Source organism: Panthera uncia, chromosome E1 (genome assembly GCF_023721935.1).
Source record: "Panthera uncia isolate 11264 chromosome E1, Puncia_PCG_1.0, whole genome shotgun sequence".
NCBI classification, from domain to species: Eukaryota; Metazoa; Chordata; class Mammalia; order Carnivora; family Felidae; genus Panthera; species Panthera uncia.
In genome coordinates, this window is record NC_064814.1 from 19,877,392 (window position 1) to 19,890,441 (window position 13,050).

Here is a 13,050-nt window from a genome sequence, read left to right on the forward strand (position 1 = left end):
CATCACCCCAAAGGAAACCCTGAACCCATAAACAGTCACTCCCCATTCTTCCCTCCTCCTAGCCCCTGGCAACTATTAACCTGCTGTTTCTATGGCTTTGTCTGTTCTGGACTTTTCATATAAACGGAACCTCACAATATGCAGCCTTTTGTGACTGGCTTCTTCCACTTAGCATAATGTTTTCAGGGTTCATCTATATGGTAGTAGCATGTATCAGTCAGTATTTCATTCCCTTTTATGGGTGAATAATTCCATTTTATGGATATACCACATTTTTGTTTATCCACTCATCTATTTTTTTTTAATTTTTTAAATGTTTATTTATTTTTGAGAGAGAGAGGGAGAGAGAGAGCATGAGTGGGGAAGGGGCAGAGAGAGCAGGAGACACAGAATCCAAAGCAGGCTCCAGGCTCTGAGCTGTCCGCACAGAGCCCGACGCGGGGCTCGAACCCATGAGCCGAGCGACCATGACCTGAGCTGAAGTCGGCCACTCAATCGACTGAGCCACCCAGGCCCTCCTATCCACTCATCTATTGATGGATATAGGGCGGGTTTTCTTCTTTTGGCTCTTCTGTACAGTGCTCTGTCATGAACACAGGTGCACAATTTTTTGTTTGAATACCTGTTTTCAATTATTTTTGACCTATAGGTAGAATTGCTGGTTCATACATCAGTTCTGTGTTTAACTTTCTGAGGAACCACCAAACCTCGAACTCATTTTTACACTTATAATTTCAAGGTGGCTTGACTATTAAATAGAAGCAGTTGGACCGCTATCGGCAAACCTCAGGCTAGGCCCAACGATGTCTCTCAGAAACACTGACCAGAGCCAGTTAGACTCGATCTGAGCCAACCAAGGGTTACAGGCAGGGCTTTGAATAGCTTTCTCTGCTGCTCTGCATGTCACAACATGAACCGGCTGGGCAGGAATACCTTCCTGACTCCTAGACACCCTCCCTTCTCCATTATGCTGCACACACTTTTGGAAAAAGAAAAGCAACATGCTAACTACCTAACTTCCAGGCTTCCCTCCTGTTTTTGCAAATGAGTTCAGATCAGCATCTGGAGTCCACAGAGACATGGTGCGTGGGGGCCACACCTGCTCCCCTGTTGTGGGCTGAGGTCAGCCGCTTCATGGTTGGAGAACAGGGCCTCCTGAACACTATGGAGACTAGAGAGATTTTTCCATCCAGGGTAGACTTTTACCGTACATTTTGCCGGAAGGCACCGCCCGGTGATTCTGACTCTATCAATCCATAGATTCTGGAGGTGAACCTATCCTGCTTTGTAGATTGTAGATTGTCCACCCTGTGGGCTTGGCCAGGACAACAGGACACAGTCCTACTATAGCCATGTTTACTGAAGCCTATTTACTGACTCATGAGGCTTCTCAGCCATGAAGCCAACCGGACAGCAAACTGATTGGCACTGATTTTCTAAATTTAAACCTGCCCTGTGCCTCTCGGAGTGCTAACCTCTTAACCACAACTGCCTAACACAAGGGTGGCTTCTGAGACACAGGGCCCCAAATCAAGGAACGTTACCTTTGCACTGCCCAGAACAGAGACCGACCAAAACGGCTGCTTCCACTTGAAACTAAACACTGAGAATAAAGAAGCTGGCTTCCGGGGTCCTGTCTGCACAGTCTCTCTGCCACCCCAGCTGTCACTTGTCGCTTGTCCCCTGGCAGCCCTTTCAGGTGTCCGGGCCTGAATCTGCTGTTAGGACACAAAAAAGTCCCTTGGCTGGTCATATCCTCTGTAATCTGGCAGGAAACCTAAAATTTGCTTGCTCCAGTCCTAGGTCAAACAGACAGCTTATCTGCTTCCTTGTAGGGAAGAGTCTGCTTCACTGTGTCCGGTTTAGGGGGATTTTCACCATGACCTCACCCTCCTGCAGCTACCATCCACTGACTTCGGTGCGGCACGAATGAGGCATTAGCAACCCCTCCTCGTACATCTCAGGTTAACATCAACTCCAGTATCTTCTCTTTTGCGGGGTCTGAGAATGCCAAAAAGAGTTGGGGGCGTGGGGAGGGGGGCTGATGATGTGTGGGTATCATTCCGGGCTTGGGAGAGCAGGATGTCAAAGAAACCACTTCAAGAAAAGGCCCCAAAACCTTCCAGACTCGCGCCTGCGGCCTGAATAGCACCCCAGCCAGTGGCCTCGAAATTAGGCGCGCGAATCTTGACAGCAGGCGGCGGGCACGTAACCCAGCAGTGAGAGCCGTAGGAGAGCCCCAAAGGGCAGGGTCTGGGACCCGGTCTCTGGCCTCTTGCCTCGGGGCTCGGGGAAGCGGCCCTCCTGCCAGTCATTGGGCGCAGCTAATTAAAGGGAAACAGAAAGTCGGGTTCCAAGCGCGCGCCCAGGCTGGCCGGAGACCACGTGACCATACCCAACCCCACCCCAACCCCCGCGCGCGCCGAGCGGCGGCCGCGGGCACCGGGGCTAGAGCTTGACTCGCCGGCCTACGGCTGGAGGCGGCGGGTTGGAGCGGGGTTGGTGGGAAGAGGCCTCGGCGTGCGTGCGTGCGTGCGCGCCCCCCGGGAGGCGGCGGGCGCGCGCACGCCCGGGGGGCCACCGCCCCTCCTGGCCCCGCCCTCTTTCCCTCCCTCCCTCCCTCCCCGGCTCCTCCGGCCCGCCCTGCCCGGCCCGCCCTGCGAGTCACCTCTCTGGTTCCCTCCCTCCCCGGGCGCGCTCGGGCCGCCGCAGCGCTCCCCGCCCTCGAGCCTCGTAGCAGGAGCCGCCCGCCGCCCGAGGAGGAGGTGGAGGGAGCCGGAGGGGCCCGCCGAGGCGGCGGCGGCGGCGGCAAGATGGCGGACTTCCTGCCGTCGCGGTCCGTGCTGTCCGTGTGCTTCCCCGGCTGCGTGCTCACGAGCGGCGAGGCCGAGCAGCAGCGCAAGTCCAAGGAGATCGACAAATGCCTGTCCCGGGAGAAGACCTACGTGAAGCGGCTCGTGAAGATCCTGCTGCTGGGCGCGGGCGAGAGCGGCAAGTCCACCTTCCTGAAGCAGATGCGGATCATCCACGGGCAGGACTTCGACCAGCGCGCGCGCGAGGAGTTCCGCCCCACCATCTACAGCAACGTGATTAAAGGTGCAGAGCGGGGGTCGCCGCGGGGATCGCGGGCCCGGGCTGGCGCGGGGGGGGGGGGCGGAGGCGGCCGGCGCGGGGCCGGGCACCGCCCTCGTTCGCTCCTTCCCGGGCAGAGGACCCGGCCCGGCGGGCGGGAAGGGGGCGCGCCCACCCTGGGCGGCGGTCCTGCCTGCCCGGGGTGCCCTCGACCCGCCAGGGGAGAGGATGCCCGGGGGCGCCCCGCTTTCCCCCTTGCCGTTCGAGTGCAGGTCCCCTGCACCCCCGCCTCGCCGCTGGCCTCGCCTCCGAGAGGGAAGTGCCTCGAGGTGCGGGGTGATCGCTCCCGTCTTCCACCGGACGAGGCCAGAAGACCCGAGGGCCGGCCCCAGACCTACACTCCCCCATCCCCCGCCCCGGCGCTGCCTGCCCAACCTCGCCGCCCGGGGTGGGTGACCCGAGTCACATGGGGTCGGGGCTGCTCCCAATTCCCTGCTTCCTTGGCTGCCTCCTAAGCAAGGGAGTTTTGGAACCGTCTCAGTAAGGAAACTTTTGTCTGAGACTTGTCAAGGGCGAAGGGTGACAGTTGGTGGGCCCTTTGGGGCAAAGATACGAAACTTCAGGGAGTCCTGTGCACTGTGCTGGCATCAGGAAAGAGTAAACCCATGCAGTTAGTCTGAAAAAATTAGCATCAGTGGTTTTTCGCCCCATTGTCACGGCGGGGCAGGATGTTTTGCCTGTAATCAGTATGCAACACGTTCCACTCTCCTTTTTGCTTAATAAGTGGGGGCAGGAGAGGGGGGGTTCCACCTCTTGCTGTACTATTTAAATGAAACTGTGCGTCGGTATGAAGAATCTTTGGCCTAAAAAGTGATGCAAAGCCTGTGCAGGTTGAGTCAGTGAATCACTGTCGTCTTGGATCATAGACTCTGCTTCTGTTTGACAGCATTTTTAAAGCTGAACTTTGCTCTTAAGTGAATTTTATTTCTGCACTTTCGGAGAATTGGAGAAGGTGATTCTTATTTCAGCGACAATTATATTCCTTATTCTTAGTATCGAATATTTTCTACTTTTTATGAAAGGCATTTTGGCAGATTTGAGATACAGGGCCTGGTGGTTCAGGTGCATCAGGAAACTCCCATCTGGGTAGCAGTTGTCCCGGAGTTTGCTACAGATTTCAGCAGATTTTCAAGCAGTGTTTTTTCAAGTGGGATTTTTGTTGTTGTTGTTCAGGAAGTTCTTAAGCAACTCCTTCTCAGTCACTCTTTTTTTCTTTGTTTCTTTTTTTTTTTTTTTTTTTTTCTTTTTCTTTCTCCCAGGATTGAGGAGAGGAAAACTTCTCCCCGGGAGTGGGGATCAAGGGGCAATGAGGGGAGAGGAGTCAGCTCTGAGCCCTGGTACCCCTGCAGCTAAGCTGTGTAAAACAGTTGTATTTGTCCCATCTTAATGTTTAGCACAAAGCTAATTGAGGGCTCTTTCAAGGCTGCAGACTCCGCCTTGCCAGTCCTTAATTGAAGGTACCTTTGTATCCTGATGCAGCCGAACTTCTGGAATTATGTCAATAAATAGAGTCAACATGGTAACTGATTACGAGCCAGGTAAACACCTGGTCCTTGTGCACCGGCTCCTGATGTGACCCTACTCTAACATTGGCAATGAGATGAAGTGAGTCACAGGACATCTCCTTTTTTTGAGTTGGCGTGATTAGAAGGTGGACGGCAAAAACGGGCTTTCAGTTATCCGGACAAGTGACCCGAGTAGTCCCGTGGCTGTTAAGATAGATGGACCAAAGGTCACAGTGCAGTGATCAGAGATAACTCGGTTTGAATTAACCTGTGCGAGTTGAACGCTCTGTTTTGATACACTTTTCACAGCTGCTCTTCTTCCCCGTTTGGGAAATCGAAGGCTTTCCCGTGACTTACCCTGATTTGAGGCTTGGTTTGGGAGTCTTTGAGTTTTGAAGGTGCTCTTAGAAGACTGGGTGTCGGGTTAAAGCAGGATGCCTGGGGAACGAACGGAACTCTGAGTGATGATGTTTGATTCTCGACATTTCATAAATGTCTTGTTGAGGGGCTCAGAAAATCTTAGCCGCGGTTGCTTCCAGAGCCTGCAGCATAATTTCTTTTTCCTTCACCAGCTCTGGTTCTCTTGTGACTCCCCTCTATTAAAACTGTGTAAAAAGTGATCTTATAAATTAGAACGTGTTAAGATACTCCAGAAAGAGCAATTGTGTGAATAGTGTTTGCTTTTCCAGGCTCTAATTTTATGACTGTGAACAAGCGGCTTTTTAAGCTCTGCAGAGTTGCGGGTGTTTTGATGTTGGTCTGGGTTTTTGGAGGAGGTAGGCCTGCAGTAGTTACGAAGTTTCGGAAAGTAATACCGGGATAGCACCGGTGAGAGTACGCAGTGGCTCCTAGCTCCTCTTTTCCTTTCTTTTTAAACAAAGGTATGCGGGTGCTGGTGGACGCGCGTGAGAAGCTTCATATCCCGTGGGGAGACGACTCAAACCAAGTCAACGGGGACAAGATGATGGCGTTCGACACACGGTCCTCCATGGCGGCCCAGGGAATGGTGGAAAGTCAAGTGTTTTTACAGTATCTCCCGGTTATACGAGCATTGTGGGCAGACAGCGGCATACAGAACGCCTATGACCGGCGTCGAGAATTTCAACTGGTAAGAGATTTGTCCTTTTACGTTGTTGTCGATTTATTCTAGTGACATTTATCGGGAGCTGGTTGTAATAACACCTGTTTGCCCTGACTCCCACGACAAAAATGTATCCGTCTAGAATTTTAGCCTCAGAAAAGTTGGGTTGCTGTATGGATGAGCTTCTGACTAAGCAAGATAAAAATAAGCTGAACTCCATAGAGTTGGTGACGCAGAGGTGTTTAATCGGTCACTTTTTTCTTTTCGCAAATAAGATGATAGTGATTTTCATGGGTATTTTCTCCTCATTTTAGTCTCCTTTTGAAAATAATATCCTCTCAATTGCCACGATGAAAGTCATCCTCCTAAAAAATGGATCTTTTAGTCTTGGACTGAGAGCTCAGTAACTGAACTGAGTTGTTCACATGTGTCATTTAGACTTTGAAGGTACTCATTTTATGATACAGGTTAATTAAACATATAAAGAGACTAAAGTTCTTGATAACATTTAAGTCATTGTGCTTTTTATATATCTGCTTTCTCCGTGTGTTTTTTAAAGGTTTTTACAAAAGGTTTCTTTTTTTAAGTTTATTTTGAGAGAGATAGCACAAGTGGGGGAGGGATGGGGTGGGGGGGAGCGGGAGAGAGAGAATCCCAAGCAGGTTCTGCCCTGTCAGCGCAGAGCCCGATGCGGGATTTGAATTCACGAACCGTGAGATCATGACCCGAGCCGAAATCAAGAGTCGGATGCTTAACCGGCTGAGTCACCCAGGCGCCCCCAAAATGTTTCTTTTTAAAAAGCAAAAAAATCTTAGAATATCATAAAACTTTGTAACTGTTACCCAGCACTGAAGGTAGGGTGGAAAAGAAAGGATCTGATTGGGGTTAAAGGTACACAAATAATAATTGAAATCAAGTGTTCTGCAGTTTAACTGTGAATGCTTTGATTGTATTCTGAGTTTTATTTGCCAAAGACCGGAGAGATCCCAGGAATAACAATCTAGACTGTATGCAGTTTGGAGGCAGTACAGATTTGAAGTGTTTTACCATAATATAAAAAAAAAAAAAAAAAAAAGGTGACAGTTAAAAAGTAAAACTGCTTAGAAAGTGGTTCGATGAGGTCATCGGCCTTAAAGTGATCCACAGTTATGGGTGTGGCTACAAGAAGATGTACAGCTAGGAGTCTTTGCCATTTCAGTTCATACTCAGGAGCCAGGCTTGGTTATTCAAAGTCCTAGAAATGTGTTCGTGCTAGTTTTTTATAAAACTGATTCTGAATCTTTATTTTCTTTGAATTATGGTTCTCACGGGCTCCGTGCAGCCTGAGCACTGGATCACGTACGTCTCGCGTCGTTCTCGTCAAGACTGTGTGTGTCTTGTCCAGTAATTTGTCCATTAGCGGGAGGCAAAGCCTGTCTCACACTCTTGTTAAAATGGAGGAGTTGGCAACATTACATTTTGAAAATCGGGGATTTCACTTGACAAGTGACCTCCATCCAGTTCTCAGACGTGTGGCGGAATTTTGCCCCCCGGTTAGTATTTGTTCTTTGAGAGCTGATGGTTCCTCCATACGCCCTTTTCCCGTCCCTTGTCCCCATCTCTCCCGGTTTAAGTGCTGCTTTGCTCTCCTTTCTTCTGAATTCATTTTGTTGACAAGTCACACTTTCTCTCCAAGGTTTCTCAGGATGTTATTCATCCTTCCTGGTCAGGGAAGAAACATCCATCTTAAAAGCATATGGTTCATATTGGTTGGATGAATAAACAAACAGCTGTACTCTAAGTTTTCTGTAGGAAAGTTCCATAAGCCCATTTAATTGAAGTTGGGCTCCACTGACGCTTGAATTTGGACACTTACATCTTGACAGTTTGGTGTCAAGACTGCCATGTCGTCCTAGTTGAGAAAGCATTCCTAAGTGTCCATCATTCAGAATAAATCCCTACAACCGCTCAGGACCCCACATGGTCGTGACTTGACCCAGCTGATGCTTTGTAGCAAAGAAGGCGTCAAGCACAAGGAGAGACAAGTTCCAGAGATACTTCTTTTCCTCCTAAAAAGTAGGGAGGGAAGAAAAGAGGACCAGGGAGAGATGTACATTTTTTTAATGTTTGTTTATTTTTGAGAGAGAGAGAGAGAGAGAGAGAGAGAGACAGAGTGCAAGTGGGGGAGGGGCAGAGAGAGAAGGAGACCCAGAATCGGAAGCAGGCTCCAGGCTCTGAGCCGTCAGCACGGAGCCCGACGTGGGGCTCGAACTCACAAACCACGAGATCGTGACCTGAGCCGAAGTTGGACGCTTAAACCGACTGAGCCACCCTGGTGCCCCGGGAGAGATGTAATTTTAAACTCCCGGAGGACCGGAAGTTTTTTCCTGGGTGTACTTGGCGTTGTTGATGGTGCCTGGCGCGTATAGAAGGTGCCCCGTTATTGCCCTGAGTTCATGACTCTTGGACTTTTGGAGGCTGTGTGGTGCTTGGGGTAGCGTTGGACACTGAGAGGGCAGCTGGCTCACTGAAGATTTTCCTGACAGTTCTCTTCAATTCCTTTTCTCTACACACAGAAACCCCTGAGTCCTGTCTTTTCCACCCCCTGAAAAATCTCTGGCGTCCATTTCCTCCTTTCCTCCTTTACACTGATTTCTTGGTACCTCTTGCTTGGACTCCCAAGTAATCTTGTTCAGACATAGCATGGGTTGGTTCAGAAACCTATGCTCATTCTCCGTTACGTCCAGAACAGAGTTCAGCCTCTTTATTTGAGTCAAGACTAGCTAGCCTACCTGTGATTCCAACCATATATTCATTAGACTACTTCGCACATCCTGTAACCTCTCGGTTTCCACATACCCTGATTTTCTGCTGCTTCGGCTGTCTGTACAAGGTCTGTCAGGGTTTTTCATTATTGTATCTATTCATTAGCTCTTACCCTTGACCTAGAAGAATGGTAATCACATTTTAATGTGACTAAATGTGGTCCCTGGACCCCTTGCATCAGTGCTTGTTTAATACAAAACAAAACAAAAAGAGCCCTAGACTCCCATCACAGGAGGATCTGATTCAGGAATCTGGAATGGGACCCAGTGATGTGTATTTATTTGTAGCAGACAGTCCTCCGTGATTTGGATGAATTTGCTCCTTGGCCACCCTGAGGAACAGTGCCTCAGGGTCAGGACTTTGTCCAGCCCTCCCGACTGGAACGCGGCTCCCTGCCCTGTCTTCTCTCCTCCGTGTGCTTGCTTCTGGCCCCCCTGGGTCGCCTGTACTCCACTCGTTGCCACTTGTATTTGGTCCTCCCACTGAAGTAGAGGCTCTCTTGGCACGTCTTGTCTTTTTCTCACTCACTAGCATAGGCCTGACTGTCATTAACTCATTTTCTAGACATTCTGAAGTATAAGGTTCTTGTAGAAAAAAAGAAACATCTCACATGAAGTTTCTTCTGGGAAATAGGAATCATTTCCGTACGTAGTTTGTTAATTTTTCTAGGAGATGGGAAGTCCTTGTATTACAAAACCATAATTTTTCTTTTTACGTTTAACAATGTATATTCTTGAATCTTGGATGGAAAAAGTAAACCATCGGGAAAAGGGTAGAGTTAGCAGATGAATAAAAGTAGCCTTTTTTGTTTGCTTGCTTCAACTAATGATTGGTGATTAAATTTATTGATGCAAATTGAAATGCAGAAAACAAATGGGAACGGTTTTTAAACCTCTTTATGGCTCTTTTTTTTTTTTTTTTTTTTTTTTTTTTTCTTCCTTCAGATGAACAACTGCTTTATAACCAGTCTTTGGAGCAAGGGATGGAGTAGTGGTATCACAGCCTGGGGTTTTAGCCAGCCATTCATTTGTTAGGAATAACTTCGGGTGCAAACACGAATGTTTTCTTTCCCAAGCTCCCAAAGGCAAACATTTCCTTTTCTGGTTAGTTTCATTATGGGTAAGCCAAATAGTTTACTGTGGAAGAAGAAAAATCTAAGATTTACATTGCTGTGCTGGCTTAAGGTACCTTCCTAATTCTTAGAAACAAGCTCACGGGATAACACATCGTTCAGAAGCGGTCTCCTTTAGTACTGGATCGAACGTTCGTGACGCTGTGCCTTGCAGTATGTTCACTGGGGCCTGCCGCGGTACAGATGAGATACCCTCTGGAACACCTTGTGTGACTGTAGTCGGGGAATTTGGTAACTTCGAGGACTAGAGATGGGAGACAGGGCTTGGCCGGGAGCCGATAGAACTGCAGATACGGAGCAAACCTGACAAAGTGGCCAGGAATCGTTGCCAGTTAATTGTTTTGAATATTTAACACACAGTGACTTACTCAGAAATAGAAACACCGTTAATGGAACTGGTCATATAGGGCAGGAAAGTGTGAGTGGGAGAGACATTCTAGAGCTTCCTACTTTTCTATAAACACTTTAACTTGTCAGCATTAATACGACTTCCTGTAATGACCAGTCTTTCTTTGCAATCCCTGAAACCAAAGCTGGGGTTTTTTTGTTGTTGTTGTTGTTTTTGTTTTCTTTTCTTTTCTTTTTTAATCACGGTACCTTCAGTTAGACTTAGTCTTTCTTACCCAAGTAGTACAGGTTGTGCTCCATGACGGTGACGCTTCTCCGAGCTGATGAGGTGGTTTATCCGTGAGGACAGAACTTGTGTCAGTCTGTGTAACAGAGTAACTGTTTAGCCTCAGGCATCGATCTGTGCGGAGCAGCCGAGCGCTAAGTAAAGGAGGAACTTCAGTTTGGGCTAAAATACTTACTTCTTTATTTGTATGGCAAAATGGATTTGAAACCCTATAGAGTGACAGGCACTGGTTTACTCTTTAGCAGTAATTTGGGTTGGCTTTAAAAAGGGAATCAATTACCATCGTCTGTTGAAAATACCGTGTGTCTGTTAGAGAAACAATTGGTCTGTTTTCCTTTATGAATAAATTCAAATCAGGACTTTGACTTCCAAGTTGCAAAAAGCCTATTGTCTACTGATTCTAGGATCACGGTAAAATATCTCAGCACACATAACAAAGGGATTATATGTAACATTAAAAACTGTAGAGATTTTAAAATTTAGATTTCTATAGATAGAATTTCCTTTTTGGTGAATTTGATCAGATGAAATCTGATCCACATCTTAGAAACCCAGAGTTACAGGACTGTACGTTAAAAACAAAAAGAAGGGGCACCTGGGTGGCTCAGTCAGGTGAGTGTCCGTCTCTCGATATTGGCTCCGGTTGGGAGCTCGCAGTTGTGGGATCGAGCCCCGCCTCGGGCTCTTGCACAGAGCCTCATTGCGATTCTCTCTCTCCCTGTCTGGCTCTCTGCCCCTCCCCCACTTGCGTGTGCATGTGCTCTCTCTGAAAAAAAGTAAGTAAACATTTAAAAGTAAGTAAAAAATAAAAAAGAGGGTGCTTTGGCATGTGCTTATAATGTTAACGCAATTTTGTGAGATAGTGTGTGTGCATGTGCGTTTACATGGATACGTATCTCTTGATATATTGTGTCAGTGTGTTCGTGTTTATATCTGTAGCTTAACTAGCTATGGGATGTTTAGGCTCTGGGTGCTGAAGGGATATTGTAAAATACTGTGCTGCTTTCTCTATTATTTTTATTGCTAAATAAAGCTAGTGGTATAGTAATTTATGTTGCTCTGAAAATGTTCATTAAACAACCACGGGATGAAGCGAGGAAATCGTTTTGTTGTGAAAACGAGGCTTGAGTTTCAGAATTCCGTACTACAGTACATTTAACCCGGGAGAAAGGGTTGTGAGCTCAAGTTGAAGAAAACCGTAATTGCCAAAGGCTTCCTGGATGGAATATTCCCTCTTCGTCTTTCGCAGACAGGCAGAGGCCCCACCAAGCTGGGGTACCTAGTCCTGTTAGCCCCAAACAGGTGCCAGTTTCTTTCTCCAGAAAATTAATTCAAGGGCTGATAATTATATCACTTTTTAATACCTTATGTTTTATAAAAATTGCTTTGTACCTTTTAAAGCCCTTTCAGCTACATTGTCATATAATCCTTTAAAAAGCTGAGAGGAATAGAATACATGCCGTTGTCTCCATTTCACAGATTAGAAAACTTAGATGCCGAGAGGTTTCTTGATACTTTGGTTCACAGAGCTGGTAAAAGATGGTAGTATAGACCCTGGAGCCCTGATCTGCTGACTGCCGGTCCACAGCACTGGGCACTGAACCATTGTGAAGCACTCAAGCGTGATGTCCATGGAGCATTCTTTCCTTCCATTCCCAGCCTCTCTGGCCAACACGCATACACACAGATAATTAACACTCCCCTAGAAAGTTCTCTTTTGAGTATGTGTAAGGTTTTATTAATACATCGGGTGCCTGGGTGGCTCAGTTGGTTGAGCATCCGATTTCGACTAGGTCGTGATCTCGTGGTTTGTGGGTTTGAGCCCCGCATGGGGCTTGCTGCTGTCAGCGTGGAGCCCGCTTCAGATCCCCTGCCCCCTCTCTCTCTGCCCCTTCCTGGCTCGTGCTCTCTCTGAAAAATAAACAAACATAAAAAAACGAATACATAGCGTTGCACTGGTACTCACAGTTCCCGCGTTCTGAACTTGCGTAATATCCCTGTGTCATTCCTTTCTTACTTTATTAACTTAGGTCATAGTTATGATGTAATAATCTTAGATGACATTTAATGGTAGAGTTACTAACTTAGCGGTACAGTTCATCCCCACCGCCGCTCATCATGATAAAGGCTGTTTGAATCTTCACATCCTTGAAAACTACGTGTACTAATGAGCCTCAGCTGATGTTCCGTCAGTGAACGTGTCTTTTAACGTGTACCCTGAAACATGAGAGCCTAGTGGCAACCAGCGTGAAAGGCAGCTATGTATTTTTCTAAGAAATTGTCATTTGGGAACGGGCCCGTGTCCAGCACATGGTTGCCCAGATTTGCACTTGGTGTGGAGAAGGGGCTGTCGGGACACCTGTGCTGTTATTTCATGAGCTCCTTTGCAGTGTTTCTTTTTTTTTTTTTTTTTTAAACGTTTATTTATTTTTGAGACAGAGAGAGACAGAGCGTGAACAGGGGAGGGGCAGAGAGAGAGGGAGACACAGAATCTGAAACAGGCTCCAGGCTCCGAGCTGTCAGCACAGAGCCTGACTCGGGGCTCGAACTCACGGACCGTGAGATCATGACCTGAGCCGAAGTCGGCCGCTTAACCAACCGGCTGAGCCACCCAGGCGCCCCAGCTTTGCAGTGTTTCTTAGGTAGCTGTCACAGTTTTTATACTGCTTATGAGCATTCCAGATCGTGGTTTGTGTTGGTTTTTGTTCCAGTTAGAAACTACCTATTTTTTTAATTGAATATATCTGGAAATTGACAATTA

The 13,050-nt window shown here is 47.6% G+C and overlaps 1 protein-coding gene across 1 annotated transcript in view; it reads left to right on the forward strand.

Annotated features, from left to right (window-relative positions):
* The first annotated feature begins 2,613 nt into the window (after window positions 1-2,613).
* GNA13 (G protein subunit alpha 13) overlaps window positions 2,614-13,050 on the forward strand; it is a 43,323-nt gene continuing 32,886 nt past the window's right edge. The window contains exons 1-2 of the mRNA XM_049637685.1: window positions 2,614-3,096; window positions 5,519-5,745. Coding sequence (XP_049493642.1) covers window positions 2,814-3,096; window positions 5,519-5,745 — 510 coding nt within the window. The 5' untranslated portion in view covers window positions 2,614-2,813. The remainder of the gene's footprint in view (window positions 3,097-5,518; window positions 5,746-13,050) is intronic.